This window comes from Ailuropoda melanoleuca, chromosome 15, assembly GCF_002007445.2.
Source record: "Ailuropoda melanoleuca isolate Jingjing chromosome 15, ASM200744v2, whole genome shotgun sequence".
Taxonomy (NCBI): Eukaryota; Metazoa; Chordata; class Mammalia; order Carnivora; family Ursidae; genus Ailuropoda; species Ailuropoda melanoleuca.
Genome location: NC_048232.1, coordinates 70,973,737 through 70,997,822, shown reverse-complemented (window position 1 = coordinate 70,997,822; position 24,086 = coordinate 70,973,737). Strand labels below are relative to the sequence as shown.

Here is a 24,086-nt window from a genome sequence, read left to right as displayed (position 1 = left end):
TTGCCGTTAAAGACCCAGCCTCTTTTACTTTGTTTACTACGCCATTTTGGTCTCCGTTTTAAGGTGGCTTAATTCTAGGTGACCCAGTTTTCTTCCACCAACCACCGAGCAGGTTTGTGGTCATGAGAAGGAACAACGGGAGTGGCCAAAGACCACAATCTACCCAGCAAACAGTACTTGCACAAAAATGAGACTAGGTTAACAAAAAGCCACCAGGATGCAGAACCGACAAAACTTCAAAAATAAAGGGCCATAGAATATACTGGAAGCATGAGACACAGGCCAAAGAAGAAGATACAAAAGAGAGTGGCTTATCAGCTGGGAGGAGTTGATAAGTAAAGTTGATTCAATATAGCCTGAGAGATTTGGTCACAGAAGAAATATAAGAAACCATAACGAATTAAGTATGATTGTGCTCGAGAATGTGGGTGTGGCCTTGCAAAAATTCAAACTAATCCTTTGAGGTTGACTTTTATTTGTCCTTCGTTTTGACAACCTTAAGGGCATTAATTAATTAAACATTGCACTATGCTATTTCAGCTTGTTAAATTTAGTGGCTGCTTGAATTGCATGTTTCTAATTTAATTCTTGATAGGTAATCAGTCTGTGTGACTAAAGAATAAGTATGTAGAACAAGGCATGCCCTGCTCGGCAATGCTGCCTTTGGGAGAGACTGGGTAGAAGACACATGGGATCTTTCTGCATTATTGTTTTATTACTGCATGCAAATCTACAATTATCTCAAAATAAAAAGACTAATTTAAAAAAGTATGGCACAGGGATGCCTGGATGGCTCAGCTGGTTAAGCGTCTGCCTTCGGCTTAGGTCAGGATCCCAGGACTTCTCCCTCAACTGGCTCCTCGCTCAGTGGGGAGCCTGCTTCTCCCTCTGCCTGCTACTCCCCCTGCTTGTGCTCTCTCTAACAAATAACTAAATAAAATCTTTAAAAAAATAATTAATTAAAAAAATAAAAGTGAAAAAGTACAGCAGGTCTTATTCCCACCCTCTTTTCCACCTGCTGAAGTCTCACTGACCATGACTTCCCCCCTCCATCACACACAAACCACTTTTATTAGTTTCTTTATGCAAGCAAATACAAGTACACACTATTACCCCCTACACCCTCTGTCTCCCCTCACCCCCACCCCATTAATAGTAGCATATTTTGCTCTGCATCTTGCTTTTTTCCATGTAACAATGTATTGGAGATTTTCCCATACTAATGTATTAATTTAAAAAGAGTATTCTATGTAGACAGAGCTTTCCTTTGACATATTCTTTGAATAAACCAATTTATTTAGTCAGTCCTCTCTGATGGAAATCTGCATTGCTTCCAGCCTTTTGTTAGTAAAAGCAATACTGTAAGTAAGTAATCTTGCAGATATGTTTGTCATTTTGATACATGCCAACGTCCCTCCATAGAGACTGAATCTATTTACATTTCCACGAGCAACATATGAAAGCCTGTTTCCCCAAAGTCTCACCAATAGAGCGTGTTATCAAAATTTAGGTTCCTGCCGATCCAATGATGAAAAATGGCATCAGTGAGTTTTAATTTGAATTTTTATTCCATTCATGATGTTGAGCATCTTTCCACAGGTCTAAGAGCTGTGGAATTGAATAAATTTGCCCATTTATTCAATATGCTGCAGGATGACAATGTTACAAGAAGCTATGTGATGAGGAAGCTGAGTTTGAATGTCATATTGGAAAGAGGTCCTCCCAGGATTATGGTTCTTATTTAAAATGCAATGGCTCTTATTTAAAGTGTTCACGTTTTGGGGGCACCGGGGTGATTTAGTCAGCTAAGAGACCAACTCTTGATTTTGGCCCATGTCACAGTCTCAGGTAGGAGGATTGAGCACCGAAGAGGAGGGCTCCCTGCTCAGCAGGGAGTCTGCTTGCGGATTTTCTTTCTCCCATTGCCCCTCCCCCCCACTTCCGCGCGCGCGCGCGCGCGCGCGCCTGTGTGTGTGTATGTGCACGCGCGCGCACGCGCTCTCTTTCTCTCTCAAATAAATAAATTTTTAAAAAATAAAGTGCTCAACATTGTTAAAAAATAAATAAATAAGGTGTTTAACATTAAGAAATGCCAGAACATCAGATTGGTTTAACAATGTCATCACCTAAAAAGGAAACATCCTGAATACGTCCAAATCATTGATCAATGACCAGTGATCTTATCAAGCCTTCCCTAAAGGTATGTGGCCCTAGGGGGAAGAGTAACTGTATCAAAAATGAGTGCCCAAGAAATACTAATTCAACAAATATTGAAAGCCCTCATGGATCTTACATTCCAGTGAAGGAAGACAGATAAAGTATATTTTGTTAGAAGATGATAGCTGCTCTGGTGAATAACAAGACTAGATATGGGGGACCAGGAGCGCTAGCGTGCAGTTTTAAATAGGGCAATCGGCCTCACCAATATTGGAACAGAGGAGGTGAGGGGAAAGCCTGACAATTTCTGGAGGAAGAGCATTCTGGCAGAGGAAGAGCCAGCGCAGAGGTCAGGAGGAGGTGGTGTGCCCTACAGGCTCAAGACACAGGAAGGAGGCCAGGGCAGTAGGAGGGAAGTGGAGGGAGTGGGGGTAAGGGGGACCAGGAGGCACTGACAGCACAGATGAGTTATAGCAGATAAGGTCAAACATTTCAAGGGCCAAATGGATAAATCTGGCATTACTCCCATCACTTCCCGGTATCTCATTCTTAATCTAAATCTTGCCTTTGCCCAATGACTTGGTTTTCTAGGAGGGGCAGAGACAATGGAGTACTCCAGCTGCTCAAGGAGGCAGAGAGAGCAGACAACCTGAAAGCCCCCAGCACCTGAGGGCAAGCAAAACAGGTGTTTGCTGTTTGAATGTAGGCTGCTGGCTCCTGGCAACAAGGTGACAATCTCCAGCCTTTTTCTCCCGTAACTTCAGCTTTTCCTAAGGGCTATATCTTTGGACCATCTGTGATTTGAGCATCTCACAAGTGGTTCATCTTGTCAGCTCACTTCCGCATTTCTGAATGTCTTCCATTTCAACTTCGCCTTGTGGTGTTATTAATCACAACTATATAGGATATCTCCACAAAGATTCAAGCCCTCCTGCCTCTGACACTCTTCCCCGCCCCACTCCCCTGCCCCCTGGCCTTCGCCTGCCAATGAGCATCAAATACTATGGGTTCCTGAACTTTAGATCCAGGACAAACACAGCTATTATTTTCTCAGTAAAAAGAATTGTAGGGAGAGAAACTCCCCCCTTTTACACAAGTCTAAGAGCATCTATCAGCTCCAGAATCAAGAGAAGCTAGACAATGCCATGTGAGACTAAGATGAGCCAGGAGAAACCAAGTCCAGGATTCAGCAGGGCACCAGGTCTGATGGGAAAGTCTCCTTGATGCCAGGAACACCTCTTGAGCCGGCAAAACCACCACCGTTAACTGCTTCTCTGCACTATTCTTCACATTGCCCTCCTTGCTTCAAACTCTAGTCTTCTTGCCTCACCTTCGTTTCCCCTTCCTTGCCCACAAACATTACAGAACATTGCTCACCATGCAGCATGGCTGCAGGAGGGAGAAGCCCTACAATCTCTATGATCATAAAGTGGTAACAAACCTTGGTTGTCACCAACTTTATTATTTCCTCACCAACCAACGCAGGTCACAGCACTTGGATAAGGATGGATCGTTCTAATGGTTAAGGAACGCCCATTGCCATGGGGCTAGGCACAGAGTGGAAGCCATCTGAAGAGAATGAAGACGTCCTGGGCACTGATGAAGTGACCCTCAGGAGCGGTAAAAGCCAAAACTCATGAAAAAAGAAACGGTGTAATGGCAACCCAAGAGATGTCATAAGTTGCTGATGATTTGAGGGCTCTGACTTTGGGGGCACAGTACCCAGAGGGATCCTGGGCAGCTCCATCCAGGAGAGCTTAAGCATGCTTCCCAAAGACCTGGAGGTGACACAGCCTTCTTTTGGATTGGACAGATCTGGGTGTGAACTCTGTTTCCACCATTCCTAGCTGTGACATCAGTGTCACACTGATGATATTTCAGCGTCTGCTCATACTTACTTTCCTTGCATGAAAAATAAGCCGGACATCCATCGCGAGGATGTTGGGAAGTGGAAGTGAAATATGTGAGCTGTTTTAGCACACACCTGGATCTGCCTCTTACACACTCAAAAAATGGCATCCATCAGGCCCCATTCTTGTTTCAATACCGCCCAAGAAGCATCTTCCAGGGATTCTGTCCCACGGTCCGTCTGAAGTTCTACTGCCTATCCTGAGCCCCTCCCGACGCCACTGGGCTCAGCGGTCAGTGTTCAGGATAAAGTCAGGACCGCTTGGCTCTGCACCCGCTGCCTCCCTACCCATCCCGGCCACCAGGAGCGCGCTCCCCTCGCCGTCAGACGTGGGTCTCCCCGCAGGACGCCCCCCGCCGGGTCTGGACCGTTCCCTCCCCTCCGGCAGCTCTGCCCCGCGCCGCCTCCTCCCGGTCCCTGGCCCCGCAGCCCAGCCCGGCCTCACCTGATGTAGGGGAGGAAGGGGTTGACGTGCCCGGAGAGCACCGCCACCACGTAGGAGATGATGAAGGCGGCGGACGACCAGGTCACCAGGAGGAAGGGCACGAAGGCCATTCCCCTCAGGAAGCACAGCATCGCGCGGCCGCCGCCGGGAGGTCGCTACGCTCTGCGGGGCCGGACGCGGGGCGCGGGAGCCGCGCACGTGCTGGTCCGCAGGCGGCGGCCGGACCCGAGGGTCCGCGACGGCAGGGCAGGCCCGGCCCCGGACGCAGGGAAGCGCGGAAAGCGGAGCGAGGCGGCGGGCGGCGAGGCGGCCGGCCGGCCGGGGGTGGGTGGGGCGCGGGCCGCCCGGGCTTGTTGCGAAACCAGTGAAGTCACAAAGCGGCGGCCCCGCGGGCTTGGAGGCGCGCGGCGACCTCCCGGCGGACGCGACGTGGGAGCGTCGGGGACGCGGCGCCGGGCTCCTTTCGCTTTTGGTTCGGACTCGGCGGGTCTGCGCGAGCGGACGGGGGTGCCCGGACCCGTCCCAGCCCGCCCTGCCGTCCTGGCTCTTGCGCAACCCCGGAGAAACGAACAGCTCCTCCCGGGCCCTCCTTTTCTGGGGGTTTCCGGGGTATGCGGCCTCGTACCCACGGAGCGGAGGGGCTTCCCTTCCGTGGTCCCACCGCCTGCCCGTCGCGGCTTGAGAGTGTGGCCACCGTGTGGCGACATCCACCCCATCCCGCTGCTGCTGCTGCAGGGGTCTGGAAAGAAGTGTATGGTGACGTTCGCCAACTCACGGGGCACGGACGTGGCACCCACCTCGATGGTGCCCACAAGGAAACCTAAGTGTGTAGGAGCCGGTGATAGTCGTGGTGGGGCTGAGCTGCAGCCCAGCCGGAGTGGCCGCTTGTGCCTCATAGTTCTGCTTTTCACTAGAGCGGGTCTGGAGTTATTTCCTAGAAATTAGATTTCCCTTTCTCCTTTCACGGATCAGGGTTCGCCCATGCTGGGAACCATGACGTAAGATGAGTAACGGTAACCTCATCTCAAACGCTGCAAAAAGGATTTGTGTTCTGGAGGCGCTTGTGAGCATGGTGATGTTGAGGGATGGGTTATAGATTCTGAGCCCAGGGCATGTGTCCGAAGTCACTGGGTCATCGGTGACCAAACGTGCGTTCATTTCAGTCACATAACCATTTCTTGGGTGCAAATCCTGCTAGGGGAAAGGATACAAACATTAAATAGCACCTTGGGGCCAGAAGACTGACGTATCAAAATTAAATAAAATTATATGGAATATTAGATAGAAGATAAAAAAGTGAAAGAGTTGGCAGGCGGAGGCCAGTGCCCGGGAAAAGGATCAGGGAAGTTTTTCTGACAGATGATATTAGAGTTTTTGAAAGTAAATGATTGCTAACCAGGCAAAGAAAGGGGAGACTAGCATTCCAGGCCAAGGAAAAAGCATGAGAAAATGTACAGACCATGGAGATGCTTGTGTTTCTGGAACAAGAAAAAGCACTCAAGTGTAAGGCAGAGAATAGAGAGGTGGGCAAAGAGACCATCCCACAGGAGCCCTGGTAATTATTTTTATTTCACTTTTTATTTTTGCTTTTTCATAGTGAGGAAACTACAGGAATATGGACAGATATGTATTTAAAATATATCATTGTGGCTGTGGGGGGAGTGGCCACCGTACTGAATACAAATTTAAATTAAGGCTTTTAAAAAATCAGAAGAGCTGTCATCCATGGTGATCCACCTTGCCATCTGTACCTTGATTTCTGCATGTGGAAAACCACTCTCTTCCCTGGTCTTCCTTCCTTTTCCCTATGCCCTTCTTGTGTGTTGTTGTGTTTTTTTTTTTTTTCCTACTCTACTACTGATTCATCTGATTTTAAAAACCCTCCGAGGCAAAGAAATTACTTCAAATGGAGCTCACCTGATCACCTTACCCTTTTGTTGCTTATGAGATTCCCTTAAGCAACCCAATTGGCTAATAACACAAATACAGTAAGAGTTGTCTGACTATAATGGTACTAGGTATTTCATTGTTTAAAATAAGTTTGTACACATGTATATATTTAAAATAGGTATGTAACTATAACCATGTATACTACATATAGGGCCAAGCAGTGTTGAGAAGCATAGTACTGCTTTCCCTTCTAAGAGCCTTCCATACCATAGATCATGGAATGCCCTCTCCCTAGAATAGTAAAGTTTATGATGGTAAGAAATACAAAGTCCTGGAAAACAACCTTACTGGTGAAGGAACCGAGAATATGTCACTTCAAAATATGCTTCTTGGACATGGAATTATTTTGAGCTGAAGGCAATTAAGCTGCAATAAAAGAAGGAAAAGTTCTCTACCCTCCTTCTTTCTGTCTAAAGGAAGGATGTAAATTTCCTTTGCTGCAGACAGCTCTAAACTCAGCTCAGAGATGGCACCAGAGGAACTGCAAACAAACTTTGCTCTATTGGTTCCCCCCATATACTTACCTTCCCACAGTTTCTGCCCTTGGGAGCCTAAAACCCTTTTCCTCTGTCCTGTCATTACAAGTTGATTGTTCCCTTGTTAAGATGCTATGAAGAGTTCTAGCCGCCACTTTCAGCTACCCATCCCTGAGTTTCTCCCATGGATACAGATGACCCTGGAATAACACAGGTTTGAACTACACAGGTCCACTTATATGCCAATTTTTCTTTTGATAGAGTACCATTTTTTCTCTTAGAATTTCCTTGACAGTTTCATTTCTCTAGCTAACTTTATTGTAAGAATACAGCATATAATAGCTATACATACAAAATATGTGTTAATTGACTGTGACTGTGTATGTTATCAGTTAAGGCTTCCAGTCAACAGTAGGCTGTTAGTAGTTAAGTTTTGGAAGAATAGAAAGTTATACATGGATTTTCAACTGCATCGGGCTTAGCGCCCCAACCCCCATGTTGTTCAAGGGTCAACTGTACATGAGATATGCATATTAATAAAATTTGGTTTTTCTCTTATTAATCTATCTTTTGACATAGAGACCCAGCCAAGAACCTAGAAGGATAGAAAATATATATATATCTTTCCTCCTCTACACTAGGTATCTTTAGGATTTTTAGTATAACTTGTGCTTCTCCCCTTGAATTAATTCCTGATTTTCTCTCCATCAAAGCCACACTGACTCAAAGTAAGGGTCTGATTGGACTGCCCTTTAGAAGAGGAAGGCATTCTTCCTTGGTGACCACCATGTATTTAAAGGCAGTATGCTTCCTGATCTAAATAAAGTTCATGCCAGTGCTTAGGTATCATCTCCTTTTTATCACTGAGGAAATAAGGCTCAATGTCATGCAGCTAATGAATGAGATGCAGAATTTGAATCCAGGTCTGTGTGTCTCAAAAGCCTTAACCCTAACCATTATGAGGAACTATTCGAATTCCAAAACTCCAGAATTTCAGAAGGAAACCCCTTAAAATATAGGCAGTTATCTTTTATTTTTATGTATTTATGAATACTTTAGGATTTGAAAAAATTTCAAAAAATTACACAATATTATCTAACAATAAAAACAATAGAGAAGCATCTATAATTCTTTGCCAACAAGTCAACTTTCAATTTCCTAATTTCCGTTTAGTTCTTACTGTTAGAAATATTCAAAATCAAATTGTAATTACAAATTTGTAGCTTTATTATTTTTTAAGATTTTTTCATATATTTGAGAGAGAGAGAGCATGAGTGGGGGGAGCAGCAGAGGGACAAGCAGAGCTTGGCCCTGACTCAGAGCTCTATCTCAGGACCCCGAAATCATGACCTGAACCAAAATCAAGAGTCAGATGCTTAACACACTGAACCACCTAGGCACCCCACTTCATTATTTTTATGTACGAAATATCTACTCCATGTTATTATAATCTTTGAGTTACTGCTTTCATTATTCTATATTTGTCCATTGAATTAATGAAGTATAATTTACCTCACTGCCCCCCAGTGCTAAACATTTATGTTAATCCAGGTACTTCCCTATTTTAAGTAACATTCTACTAACATCTCTGTTTCTGTGTTTTCTTTTTCCTTTAGGTAAATTTCCATGAGTGGGATTGCTGTGCCAAAGGGCAATATGAACATTCTAAAATCTGTAAACATCCTAAATTATTTGTAAGTATTATATCAATTTCATTGCTTCTAATAATCTGAGTGTTTCAGTTTCATTATATATCATCTCTATGTATTTTTAAAAGATTTTCATTTATTTATTTTTAAGTAATTTCTAGGCCCAATGTAGGGCTTGAACTCACAACCCCGAGATCAAGAGTCACATGCTCTACCAACTGAGGCAGCCAGGCGCCCCCTATATATTTTTAATGTTCTATAATAGCTTTGAAAATAATACTTGATATTTTAGCATACCTCCTTTTAAAGTTATCGACCCCTTATTTCATTGCTGTGATAGAGACCACTAGCTACCCAGTGCAGGATCCATTTTTTTTCCTTTCTCCTTAGTAATAAACCCTCACTTTAGAATGGACGCATTTTGCTCCACACAAAAGGATTAGATTTCTCATCTTCCCTTGCAGCTAGGGGTGGCCATGTGACTTGGTTCTGTCCTATGGCATGTAATAAGTGTTATGTGATATAAGAGGTTGCTTAGAGGAAGCTGACTTGCAACAGAATGGAATGGTTAGACCCCAGCAGCCATCTTGGAGTATACAGTCATCGACCTTGAGGAGAGAAGCCCTAAGTGAAAACAGTGGAGCAGGAAGATGGGTGCCTACTGACATTATGGAGCTGCTGAGATGTGACCCTGGATTGTCTAGCTCTGGGCTTCTTTTACGTGAAAGAGAAATAAACTTCCATCTTACTTAAACACTATTATTTGGGGAATTTTCCCTTACATGTAGCCACAACCAATACTTCCTATATTGTTTATCACATCCCCTTTACGATGTTTCTAAATCTCAGGTACCCAGTTGTTTGATGGGCCATATTCCTAGAAAACGGAAGTATAAATTCATTATTCTACCTACCACCTTTGAAATACTGTACCGAATCCTCTTGTAAATTACCCCATAATGTATCCCTTTTGTAAACCTGGATTTGCATATGCTAAATTTGCTTAAGAGGCTTGTTTATTTCTTCTACCAGGTAATGATAATTTACAAACTCAAACTGCGGCCTTTCTGTTTCCCTCTTAAAGTGTGCTTTTACATCCCTGGAGTTCTTAAGGCACTATATTATGTTATCCTGGTTGAATATTATATATATTTTTTTGAAAATTTATTTTTAGGAATAATTTTAGAAATATTTTTAGAAATAATTTTAGGTCTTGAATGATACTGGCTTTCACCAATGAGTATTTTACTTCTTGCCCGCACCAGGGATGCTTGCTTGCTGTTCAGCATTATCTGAACCCCATTTTAGGGCTTGAGGTTTTCTATCCACCCAGATACCTTGAAGCCAGACTTGCGGTGTGTGTGAGGACTGGTTGTTTCTTGTTCACCCCTCCTTCAGCCCCACAGCCCTAGCCTCCACGACTCATGGTCCTGACTGTAACCTATAAGGTAGTTGAAAGCCCTGCACCGTGGTCTCTCCTGACTCACGAAAGTCCCTAAGCAAACACAATTCCAGAGCTGGGCTCATTCCTCTGGATTTCTATTCTTTTGGGATATCTTGGCCCCAAAACTCATAATTTGGTTAAATCTTTGATGCTTTTAGGAAGATGTTTTTATACTTCCCCACATTTTTCATTTGTCTGAATTTCGTAGTCCATCATTATTTGAAGCAGAAGCTGGGGCACCACAATAAGGCCGTTTATTTTTTAGGAATACACCGTATTTCTTGTAAGAGCAACTTAAAAAAATTCACAGTTCAGCAGTTTGGTCACTTGTCATTACTCTGCTCTTTAAAACTAGATCGAGGGGCGCCTGGGTAGTGCAGTCGTTAAGTGTCTGCCTTCGACTCAGGGCGTGATCCCGGCGTTCTGGGATCGAGTCCCACGTCAGGCTCCTCCGCTGGAAGCCTGCTTCTTCCTCTCCCACTCCCCCTGCTTGTGTTCCCTATCTGGCTGGCTGTCTCTCTGTCAAATAAATAAAATCTTTAATAAATAAATAAATAAATAAATAAAACTAGATCGAAGAATATAAAAATTAGCACTGGTAATTCCATTTCCCTCATCATGTCTTTACTTACTGTATATATTTTTATCCACAAGCAGTAAAAACTTGAATTATTTTTCCATTCTAAAAGTTGCAGTATCCCCTCTTGTTGAATGTGGACTGAACTTAGTGATGTGCTTTTGAAGCCTAGAGTACGGAAGGGAAATAAAGTATCTCTACAGAGGAGAAATCTGGTAGATACCACCTTAATCAGATGATCAAGGTTAGTATCACCATAATAAATTGATACTCTATATATTCATAAAATAAGATACAATAATAGGATATGATGAGAAGGTACATCCCCTGTGTGGTATTTCCTCCAAAATCCACACCGGCTCTGTTGTTTAATCATAAGAAAACAAATTGAAGGCCAATCTATAAAATACCTGAATAGTATCTTCAAAGTGTCAAGGTTATGAAAAACAGTAAAAGATTGAAAAACTGTTGACGGGTTAGAGAGGACAAAGGAGACATGATGACTAAGTGCAATATGGTATCCCAAATTGGATCCTGGAACAGAAAACCTCAGTGGAACCTTAGTGCAAAAACTGGTGATGTCTGGACAAAGCCTGTAGCTTAGCTGATGCTAATGTGAGATGTTACCAGTAGGGGCAACTGGGTCATGTATATCCATTTCGGTGACATCTTTGCAACTTTCCTACAAATCAAATTATTCCAAAATAAGTTTGCTTTTAAAAGTTACAGTAATTTAGAGTGCCTGGGTGGCTCAGTCAGTTAAGCATCTGCCTTGGGCTCAAGTCATGATTCCAGCGTCCTTGGATCAAGTCCCTAGTCAGGCTCCTTGCTCAGTGGGGAGCCTGCTTCTCCCTCTGCCTGCTGCTCCCCCTGTTGTGCTCTCTCTCTCTCCTCTCTCTCTCTGATAAATAAATACATGAAATCTTTAAAAAAAATAAATATATTGTTGAAACAAAACATACATCGTGGCAGAAGTGATTAGTTCACCTGGAATCAAGTTTCCTCCTCCTTTTTCATTGTGAGCTCTTGCTGGGAAGGAATTTCTCAGGGACTTCATTTCCTCCTGGTGGGATCATACTAGTTCATGCCAGTGGAAGATGTGAGTCACTCTCCAGTGTAGGTGGTGAAAAAGCCAGTATGACTTCTCTACTTTCTCTCCTCCCCCATCAGCTGGATGGATGCCAGTGCCCATAATGACCTTGGACGCCACATGTTATGAATGGAGACCATCAGCCTAGGTTCCTGAACAACTTTGTGAAACAATGCACTCCACCCAACCCCTCCCCCCAAGCACCACCATTAAGAAACACTCCCTTGGGTCTTTACATAGATGAGGAATTGAAGCCTTTATGATTTCTGGGTCTTTCTGCTACAGCAGCTCATATTACCTTAACTAGTATGTACATCTTCTTCACTTGAGTCTCCTGCCTTCCCTAACCAGCTTAACTAGGTTGACATTACAAGGTATTTCTAGATTCACAGAGGCAGGCAGAGGTTCACAAACATTGCTATGAACAACAAACACAGGAGAACTAAGGGAATAAAGATTATTGTAATTCAATACATTTAGAATTAAAATAGTATATTTCTCAATGAATGGCAGGGTCACAGGGGTCTTTCCACCCAACGGCATGTCACCATCCTTCTTCCAAGAGTCCTTTGAAAAAGTCAAGTAAATTTATCAGAGTGAATGTGTGGTACCATAGCTCTGAAAAAAAGGGCACACATGCTAATGTGTATCATCTCTTTTAAAAGCACTGTAGATAAGCTCTCTCCTTTTTATGATCAGGAAGAAATTTAAAATATGCTTTTGCGGGAGGGGTTAAGTAGAATCACTTCCCTGTATTCCTGCTTCTGGCAAAGGGACATTGTCACCATGTGTCATGATACAGGAAGTTGGTCATTGTGTGAATGGCCCACCCTGTGTGTGTGTGCGTCTTTATTACTGCAGGGACCCCTGAGTTGTAAATGTATTTTGGGCCCTGTTCCCAGGTGTGGGAAGGAGTTACCTCTCTATACAAAGGCAGGAAATTTCAACATTGTCTCAACACATTTTGAATAGGACCGAGATTACAAAGTGAGCCAGATTTTTCTGGTGCCTAAACTACACTCACTTGAACATAATTATCCTTTAAAGATATATTGTTCATTTTCTTTTTAGATTGTTCATCTGGCAAACTTCCTTCAGGATATTCTCCTAAAATGTAAATTCCACAAGGACAGGACTTTCTGCTTTTTTCACTGCTATATTCCCAGGCTTGGAGCAGTGCTTGACACAGGCAGCTTAATAAGTAGCTGACGAATGTATTCACCCCAGCAATGACCTGCTTCTGGAAGTCTTCCCTAATATTCCCAAGGTCTGACCTCTGTGCCACTCTTGTGCATCCTAAACACCCTGGGCTACTTCTATTATATATTCTATCACCTGTTCACAATGTTAACTTGTCAGCCTACCCACTAGACTCTAAACTCTTTATGAGCAGAAAATACATCTTCTATACTTGTGTCTCCAATGCCAAGCACTGGCACAAAATAAATGGCTAATCAACGTTTATTGAAAAAAATATGTGGATAAATGCTTTCTACTAGTTTAATAGTATTACCTAGAGAATCTGTTCTTTATACGATGGTACAGACCATCAGCATATCTACATCTCTTAAGAGGCGATATTAATCCCATATCACTGAGTACAGAAATCAAAGATGCAGCAAAGGTTTAGAAATTTTGTTACTCGATGGGAGAGCCCTTCATGGGAGTAATACCTGTCAGTGAAGATAAACTGATCAAGACAAATTACTACACACTTGGGCAATGGTACCAAATACTTCTTCAGTTTCATAATATTTTCTGGCGGATGTTTTTATGCTACCAGAGATGATGAAGAGAGAACACATTTGAGAAATTTGGGAATTTCCGTTTTGACGAGAGCAAGAATTTCTTGTAAATTTTAAGAGGTTGCTTTTTCCCCTTCCCCTTACGATACTTTCTAAATTAACTTGCAAATATAGGAACTCATATGATCTGGTTTTCTCAGTTTAACTAATCTCAAATCTCTATTTATGGCAACAGTCCTACGTAGGGGTTTATTATGAGGTGCAGTTCATACTTTAGTGACCATCACCTATGGAAAATCTGAAGTCTGATGCTCATGTTTACAATGATCTCATGAGTTCATTTCTCTACACAGTAAAGATACTACAGAAGGGTGGGGAAGGTTTTATCAGCTATTCTTCTTCTCTTGATAGTCTGGCATAAACTAGACAATATTTGTAAAAGGCTAGAATAATGACAGAAACATCAGGACACCAGTTATTTTCCTCCCCATCTAAAAAAAGGAATTTCCTTAAAGGAAGAATTTCTTTTATAATTATTTTACTTACTTAATGTCTTATTGAAGAACCAACCATCCAGGATTTATGCTTAATTCATTCAACAAACATTGATTGAGGATGTATGATTTGTCAGATGTTGTGCTTTGGGATGAAGGATAAAGAGAACAGAAGTCTGAGTTACAGAGTTCAAATGAACTTGGTTTGCTTAGGGGATGAAAAGAGGTCTACTGGAACTGGAACACATGAAGATAAGGCTGGGGAGATTGTGGTGATGACTTGTGAAGGGCATTCCATCAGTATGCTGAGGAGTTTGGACACAACCTGGAAGCAAACTTTGGGGAGAAGGTGAAAGTTCATAAGTAGGGTGGTATCATTATCAGATTTGTTTTCTCCGATGAAAACTCCAGCAGGCTTTGGGTATGTGGACCAGAGATAGCACTGGGGATTAATGACAGGTGGGTCTTTCTAAGAAATGCAAAAAAGGAATGTAAGGCAGTAGACTGTGGATGGAGAAAAGCGAGTTGGTGGACAATTGGATGAATGGAATAAGAGAGAAGAACTGGAAATGAGATGTAGTTGGTTTCCTGCTGGAAAGGCTCAGGGCATATTAATCATTAATTGAGCCAGGGAACACAAGTACAGAGGATTATGAGTTCAGATTTAGATATACAACAGGTTAATGAATAAGATGCTTGTAGGAGACCTTGGTGAAGACAACTGATAGGTAGTTGGAAATAGAGTTGGGAGGCATCAGTGGACGGGGGGTCATACACCACCAAAATATGTGAGATCATCAAGGAAGTATATGCTGCAGTGAAATCCAGCATGAGAAGAGGAGAGATTGGTTTGGGCAGATAATGATTGACAATCTTTATTTTAAAAAAAATTTCACTACCTTGGGACAAATAAAAGTTGGACTACGTTGGACTGAGGAGTAAAAGCAGTAGATTCAGACTTCTATTCCAAGATGATAGGTCGAGAATTACACAAATACAAAATGGGGAGATATTCATATTTATGGGTTAGGACAGAATCCTATCCAAGTGAGAATTTGAAGACTTCCTAGTATATTCATGAATCACTTAATTAGGCTAATTAATCTTCAGATTTACTCAGGTGAATTTCTGTTCTTTAACAAGGGGGAAACCATGGTTTGCAGTGAGGAGATAAACCAGATGCAAAGGGGGCCTGGCTTCTTGTTTTCAAAGGAGAGAACACCACTCAACAGAGTGCCCACAGGCCTACTCAGAGTGGCTGCACAGATGGAAGAATAGTCAAAGACACAGAAGGAGCCTCCCTTGAGGGCTTGGATGGAGCCAAATCCCCCATCCCTCACACACTTTCAGGAGGAGTGGAAGGTAACTGAGTGGTAACCTGTCTTGGGGTCACCGTGAGGAAGAAGGAGGAAGAGACAGAAGTGACTTGGTAGCCTCTGCCACTGGTCTGACAGACATAATGCCCGAGTTCTCTAAGTTAGGGCCAAGGGGCCAAGTCAGCATTTGTGGTCACTGGGCCCCAGTCCAGCCAGGAGTGCAGACCAATAGTCTTAATTCTGCACATTCCAGCAGTAAATGTCCCTAGGGTCCCCAGTGACAGGCATTTCTGGGACATCAATACTAAGTTGAGGAAGGTCCCTAAGGCCCACAAAGGCTTCAAGGCCGACAGAAAGATCCACTTCTGGATATAAGGACCTCCTCTTCCTGCCGAGAGGGTACATGGCTTCTCCCGTGGAACCCAGACACCTTGAAAAGTAAGAAGGGGAAGGAGGATGAAATGGCTTTGATGTGAAGTTAGAGATTAGATTGTTGCATATTTACCCAGCAAGAGACAGTTTTAACCAGCACACACTGAGATACCTTTACTTGGCAAGTTTGATGGCATCCCATTTTACTGCTTCCCTTCTCCCTCCAACCAAGTGGGGTGGAGATTAGTGAGAATGTTTAGATCGATTATAAATAAAAAGGACATACTATTATGGATTGTGGTATTGAATTTTTTTTTTTAATCAGAGAGAGAGAGCACGAGCAGTGGGAGTGGCAGGCAGAAGGATAAGCAGGCTCCCTGCTGAGCAAGGAGCCCAATGTAGGACTCTATCCCAGGACCTGGGGATCATGACCTGAGCTGAAGGCAGATGTTTAACCGACTGAGCCACCTAAGCATCCCAAAAATATTCTAAATTCTAGTTCTGTATTATGGTGATGGTTGAATCTCCCCACAAACTTACTCTTAATCAGGGTAATTTTGGCCCCAGGAAACACTTGGCAATGTTTGGATACATTTTTGGTAATTACAACTTTGGATGGGGAGTTGCTACTAGCCTCTAACAAGTAGAGGCCAGGAGTGTTGATAAACATTGTACAATGCACAAGACAGCCCTCACACACAACTGAATTATCCACCACAAAACGTTAATAGTGCTGAGGTTGAGAAACCCCAGGGTAGGCAAAAGTTTAAGATAGACACAAAAATGCGAACCACAAAAGGAAAAAAATTGAAAAACTGGGCTTCACCACAACCTTTTCCTTTTTGTAAGACACTGTTAAGAAATGAAAAGACAAGCCAGATACTAGAAAGTGATATTTGTAAAACACATATATATGAACTGAAATGTTCACAAACTGATGAGTGCAGAAACAAACTGCGATACAACCACACAATGGAAAGCTACTCAGCAATAAACATGACATAACTACCAAGAGATGAAACAATATGAATGTAGCTTAAAACCACAGAAAGACACAAGAAGCTATTTACCACATGAGTCCATTTCTATGACATCCTAGAAAAGGTAAAACTACGGGTACAATAAAGTAGATCAGTGATGTCCACAGGCTAGAGGTAAAAGCAGGACCTGACCTCAAAGGGGTGTGAGGGAACTTTTGTGGGTGATCAGATACTCTTCACCATGATTGTGTTGATGGTTACACACATGTATACTTTATCAGATTCATTGAACTGTACATTTTAAAAGGGTGAGTTTTACTGTATGTAAATTATACTTTCATAGGCCTGACCAAAAAAAAGAAAAAGGGAAAGAAAAGAAAAAGAAAGAAAGAAAGAAAGAAAGAAAGAAAGAAAGAAAGAAAGAAGAAAAATCACCCTTACCATTGGGTTAATTCAAGAGCATTACACATATTAAAGTCACAGATTAACATTTAGTGATCACAGGGAGTTTGCAAGTCTATGAAAATGCTACACTCATATATATTTTATAGTCTAGGTGCCAGAAGGGAGAGATTTGCTCCATCTCTACAGTAATTACAGAAGTACAAATTAAAATGCCAATGAGATTTTTCAGGTGCACCAAGTTCCCACCTCAGGGCTTTTGCACCTGCTGCCTAAAATGGCCTTTCCCCAGATTTTCACGGGGCTGCCCCTCACTTTGTTCACATCTGTGTTTAAAGTCACCTCCCGGCTGACCCTTCCTGATGATGCTAGCCCCCTAATGCCATCATTCTCTAGTTCCCCATTATGCATTGTTTTTCTTCATCACATCACCACCTCACACTATATTATATATTAACCTACCTATTTCTTTATTGCCTGCCTGCCTGCCCTTAGTGATTACATGCCCACCAAGGAAAGAATTGTGCCTTGATTGCTCCTGGATTGTCCTTTTGGCCTAGCCTGGTGATTGGAACAGTATAGTTTCTCAATGAGTATTTGTTAAATGATTAAATAAATGAATAAATGAGAAATGATTTTATATAGTTTTCTTTTCACCAGATGTATAAAACTTTAAAAAGAGCATTGTGAGAGATGTAAGAATTCTGATACCCTCATATTCTGTTGGAGGAGTACTGATTGGTGTAGCATTTTTTGAGGGCAGTTAGCCAATATCTATCAAAATGTGCAAACCTTTTGACTCCGCAAGTCTACTTCTAGAACATATTTGGCAGAAACATTTATACAGATGCACAAAAATTTAAGAATGAGGATATTCACTGTGTCATTGGCTATAACAGTGAAAAAAATATTTTGAAAGTAAGGGATTCATGAAATATACTTCATTAAATTAATTCTGTGGAATATTATGCACCTATAAAAAAGAATAGGGTCAATCAAGTACTATTAACATGCTGATAACACAGAGGAGAGGCAGTGATATAATGGTGTAGCTTGTGGACTCTGGGCTTATCCCCCAGCTCTGTCATTTCCTGGCTTTGTGATGCTGGGCAAGATATGTAATTTCTCTGTGCCTCATCTTATCATCTGCAAAGTGAAGATTACAATTGTTCTAACTTTACAGGGTTCAATTAGTTAATATATTTATTTATTTATAGAAACATTTTTTAAAAATTTTCTTTATTTGACACAGAGAGAGAGAGGNCATCTGCAAAGTGAAGATTACAATTGTTCTAACTTTACAGGGTTCAATTAGTTAATATATTTATTTATTTATTTATTTATAGAAACATTTTTTAAAAATTTTCTTTATTTGACACAGAGAGAGAGATAGCAAGAGAGTGAGCATAAGCAGGGGGAGTGGCAGGCAGAGGCACAGGGAGAAGCAGGTTCCCCAACTGAGCAAGGAGCCTGATGTGGGACTTGATTCCAGGACACTAGGATCATGACCTGAGCCAAAGGCAGACGCTTAACCAACTGAGCCACCCAGGTGCTCTAGTTAATATATTTAAAATACTTACAGCGGGGTGCCTGGGTGGCACAGAGGTTAAGCGTCTGCCTTCGGCTCAGGGCGTGATCTCAGCGTTATGGGATCGAGCCCCACATCAGGCTCCTCTGCTATGAGCCTGCTTCTTCCTCTCCCACTCCCCCTGCTTGTGTTCCCTCTCTCACTGGCTATCTCTATCTCTGTCGAATAAATAAATAAAATCTTTAAAAAAAAATACTTAGAGCAATGTCAAGAATATAGTAGACACAACAAATACTCGATTTAATTGTTACAATAATATTTTGTTGTTATAAAGTTGTTATATACTGTTGTTATAATATTGTTATAGTACTAATTATTATTTTTTATAACAATATTTTTATTATATTATGTTAGTCACCATACAGTACATCCCTAGTTTGTGATGTAGTGTTCCATGATTCATTATTTGCATATAACACCCAGTGCACCATGCAATATGTGCCCTCCTTAATACCCATCACCAGCCTATCCCATTCCCCCACCCCCCTCCCCTCTGAGGCCCTCAGTTTGTTTCCCAGAGTCCATAGTCTCTCATGCTTCATTCCCCCTTCTGTTTACCCCCCCTTTTCTTCCCTTTCTTCTCCTACCGATCTTCCTACTTCTTATGTTCCATAAATGAGTGAAACCATATGATAATTGTTCTCTGCTTGACTTATTTCGCTTAGCATTATCTCCTCCAGTCCCATCCATATACTACTAATGATTATTATTACTATGACTATGGAAAAAGTTTCAAAATCTCTATCAGAGTAAGCTCCATGATTCAGGGACTGCATTTGTTTTGCTCATCAATGTAGCCCCAGCGCCTAGGAAAGTATCTGGCACATAGTAAACCCTCAATGAAAAATGTTGACTTGTTGAATGAATGATGATAGATTTACAAAGCAAGCTGTAGATCAACACGTATAAGAGGTTTTGAAAAGACAATTTACTAGTGTAACATAGTGTGTCAACCAAACTTCAATAAAAAAGATAAAAGGCAATTTTATGGTGAAGTGTTTAAGGATGATGTGGACTTATCTCTTCAACTTATTTTGAAGTACATTAAAAAAAAAAGATGGATAGTTGATGGTAACTGGCATAGATATTGGCCCGTATATGAAGAGATATGTGGGGAAACAATGAAGGTATCATGTTAATAGTAGAATCCAGGTGGTAGGTACATGAGTGTTTTACTGTACAATTCTTTCAGCTTTTCTGTTGAATGATAAAATGTGTGTGTGTGTGTCTTTATATTCAGTATGGGAGAGACCTTTAGGGTTTCTAAGCAGGAATGCTACTGACATTCCAAGTGGAAAAATGTTTTATCTTGTGGGACCCTCCTAGGCATTCCAGAGTTGTTAACATCTGAGCACCCTGCCCCCAAAGGCCACAAAGCTTCCTAATCACAACGACAAATGTCCTCACATATTTCCAAATGCCTAAATGTTGACAGCCAGAATCCATATTATGATTATTTCTTTGCAGTTTCATTTAAGAGGGGGAATGGAGTGAGAGGGACAAGGTAGGAAATATTCTTTGTAGTGTAATTTTAATAAAACATGCTAAAACTTAAGAAAATCAATTAACTCTGCAAAAAAAAACTGTCTGGACGAATATGCATCACTATGTTAACAGTGATTATCCCTTGGGAGTAGCAGCAGGACCTGGAAGGGAATGAAGTCTTTAACTTATTACTCTATACACTTTTATTGGTTTTATTTTTATAAGCATGAATTATTCTGGAACAATAAAATGTAAAGGTCGGTTTGAAAAAGAGGAACGCTAGTTGAAATATTTACTGAGGAAAAAAAACAACAGGAAGAGCCATAAGAGATTTTGTCTTTTTTGGCCTATTCTATACTAAGAATATAAGTTCATATAAGATATCAGTTCATAAGAAAACTGAACTTTAGTTAAAACAAAAAGAATGTTAAAATTCATAGAAAAATGCATGAATGTAAATATTTGTGAAGCAGACAGACACTTCTGGTTCTTAACCATATTTGTTAGAAATTATCTGTACGGGGTGCCTGGGTGGCTCAGCTGGTTAAGACTGCCTTTGGCTCAGGTCATGATCCCAGGGTCCTGGGATCGAGTCCCACATTGGGCTCCTTGATCAGTGGGGAGCCTACTTTTCCCTCTGCCTGCAGCTCCCCCTGCTTGTGCGTGCTCTCTCTCTCTGACAAATAAATAAATAAATAAAATCTTTAAAAAAAAAAAAGTAAAATAAAATTACTTCGTAAAAAAAAAAAAAGGTTAACTGTATGGACAGTAATTCATTGGTAATTTTTCACCAGAAGGAGAATAGTTTGACTAATAGGTTATGTTCTTATCATACTCTTGTTATGATCATTGAAATCTCAGTGATGTGCTTGCTGGAATTGGGCCATTTTGGAAATTATCATTGTGGATGCTGCCACTTAGTGGTGAAATGTGTTGACTATTTGTTGTCAAAATCTATAATTTGGACAAGGGATTTAGACAAGTTTTAGAACCATGTCTGAATCATTCATTTATTCATTTTACAAACATCTGCTGAGTCTCTAACTTAGTAGAACACTGATAAGCACAGAGAGGATTTGAAGAAGTATCAAGAACAGACCCTGCTCTAAAAATGTTCAAGACACAAATATATACTTGAGAATTTCAATAAAATCATGATGCAATATTGAGTCCCATAAAACCGTGGAGTCTCACCTTTATAGAGGATCTTAACAGTTGTCTGGTTCAACCCAATGAGATGATTAATGCCAAATAAGGGAGAGAGAATTTATGAGCAGAAGAGATCATTGACTGAGGGTTGTAGTGTTTTTTGAGTTTCCAGACTGAGAGATTGGGGAGAGTAATGGTACTCCTGGCAGAGGCACAGAAGTTAAAACAGGGAGATGATTTAGGCACTAAGATGATTGACATCTGTTTTAGACTCTGAATGTGAAAGAACAATAAGACATTATGTTGCCTATTCTCCATTTGCTCCCAGATTCATTCTCATACCTTTTGCTGACGCCATAGATGGCTTTACCCAGCCCCTCTTAACCTCTGGCTTCAACCAATGGGAGGCACCAGTATGAGATCAAAAGATGGAAATAGTTAACGTTTGGAATATATCTTTTCTGCTCCCTCACTGCCTGACTGCATCCCTTCTCACAGTGGCTGCATTTCTGATCAATCTACTACTACATCTCCTATCGGATAGGCCCCCCTTCCATAACTCCAGCTCTCACAGATTCTGATTACTCCATTTCTTTAAAGACATTGTTAAATATCTCATTTCCTTTTAGACATTTCCTTAAAGATATTACAATTTGCCATGGAATAAAATGTAGAAGGAGAAGAGCAGAGGGCATAGGTCTAGTCTATGGACTAGACCACTTAGGGCAGGAGGAGGACTATTACCCAAAAAAGAGAGTTTTCAAAGAAGAATCAGGAAAGTATTCTGTCCTGAATACCCAAATAAGACAACATTTCAAAAAGGGGTTCATGGGGGTGCCTGGGTGGTTCAGTCGGTTAAGCATCTGACTCCTGGTTTCAGCTCAGGTCATGATCTCATGGGTCCTGGGGTTGAGCCACGTGTCAGGCTCCATGCTCAGCAGGGAGTCTGCTTGTAAGATTCTCTCCCCCTGCTCCTGCCCCCACCAATAAATAAATCTTTTAAAAAAAGAAGGGTTTATGAAGACACTATCAAATACTGCAGTAGGGTCAAGGAGAAGACAAATTTAAAAACACTACTGGATCTGTTAGGACTCATTATCTCAGTGGTATTTCATTATTTCAGAAGGCAGTTTTAAGAAGAGTAAGAATAGAAGTCAGGTTGTCAAAGGTTAAAGACATAACCCAATTTAAAAATAGGCAAGGGGGGGGCGACTGACTGGCTCGGTCAGTAGCGTATGTGCCTCTTGATCTGAAGTTCATGAGTTCAAGTCCCACATTGGGCAGGAGAGCTTACTTAAAAAATAAATAAATAAAATAAAATAAAAATGGGCAAAAGGCTTAAATAGAAATTTCACCAAAGAGGGGTGCCTGGCTGGCTCAGTTGGCAGTGTGTGCAACTCTTGATCTCTGGGTCATCTCTGGGTCATGAGTTCAAGCCCTACGTTGGGCATAAATAAAAATTAAAATTCGCCAAAGATGACATACAAATGGCTAATAACAATGGAAAGAGATGCTAACATCATTGGTCATCAGGGAAATGCAAAGAAATGCAAACCAAAATTACACTGGGTGATTACAATGAAAATGACAAGACAATGCCAAGTGTTGGAAAGGATGGGAAGAAACTAGAACCTTCCCATTTTGCTGGTGGGAATATAAAATGGTACAGCCACTTTGGAAAATGGCTTGGCAGTTTCTTAAAAAGCTAACTACACTGACCATATGACCCAGTAATTTCATTCCTCCATATTTATCCAAGAGAAATGAAAACGTAGGTCCACTCAAAGACATGAATGAGATTGATTGTTCATAGTAATATTGCACATGATAGCCCTGAACTGAAAACCATTTAAACGTCCATCAACCAATGAATGGATAAGCAACATGTGGTCGGCATACAATGGACTACTAGTAGTAGTAGAAATTTAAAGAGATAAAAAGCAGATTAGTGGCTGCTGAGGGCTGAAGGTGGGAGAATTAACTGCAAACGGGTACAAGAGAACTTTTAGAATAATGGAAATATTCTAAATTCTTTTTTTTTAAAGATTTTATTTATTTGTCAGAGAGAGAGCACAAGCAGGGGAGTGGTAGGCAGAAGGAGAAGCAGACTCCGTGCTGAGCAAGGAGCCCGATGTGAGGCTTGACCCTGGGATCATGACCTTAGCTGAAGGCAGACACTTAACCAACTGAGCCACTGAGGCATCCCAGAAATATTCTAAATTCTAGCTCTGTATTATGGTGATGGTTGACTTACCCTACAAACTTACTAAAATCATTGGTGGACCTAAAACAGGTCAATTTTATGGTATGTAAATTATACCTTGATCAATTTGGTTTCTTTAAAAAGTTAAATAGGGAAGATTCAAGAAAATTGAGGAAAAAGAATTAAGTCAGTGAATGGAAATAGAAACAGAAACATTATTCCACGATTGCTCAACAGACACTGAGGCTTTGACCATGACTTTTTGTCTGATATAAATGTGTCTTAATATGAAAGCATGTCTCTAGCTTAACTGGAGGAAAATTCTCAAAATTAAGTAGCAGTGAATCTGTATAGTGAAAAGAAAGCTACAAGAATGGTTTTACCTATAGAATCCAGATCAATATAAAGTGAGATGGGAAACATGAGTAAAACTAGTCCTATCTTATCTGAACTGCAATTTTAGGGCCATTGCCTTAGACATTTTACGTGTTTATTTTAAAGTAGGCTCCCCGCCCAACATGGGGCCCCAACTCATGACCCCAAGATCAAGAGTCGCATGCTCTACCAACTGAGCCAGCTAGGCATTCCTGATGCCATTACTTTGAATTAAGAACTCAAAGAGTTCTATCAGCCCTAGAGAGAAAGAGCAGTGTCC

The 24,086-nt window shown here is 41.4% G+C and overlaps 1 protein-coding gene across 1 annotated transcript in view; it reads right to left on the bottom strand.

Moving 5' to 3' along the window:
* The window catches only part of DRAM1 (DNA damage regulated autophagy modulator 1), a 33,940-nt gene extending 29,149 nt beyond the window's left edge, over nt 1-4,791 (bottom strand). Inside the window, exon 1 of the mRNA XM_034643808.1 lies at nt 4,512-4,791. Within this exon, the coding sequence (XP_034499699.1) occupies nt 4,512-4,642 (131 nt within the window). The 5' untranslated portion in view covers nt 4,643-4,791. The remainder of the gene's footprint in view (nt 1-4,511) is intronic.
* Between the last annotated feature and the right edge of the window lie 19,295 nt (nt 4,792-24,086).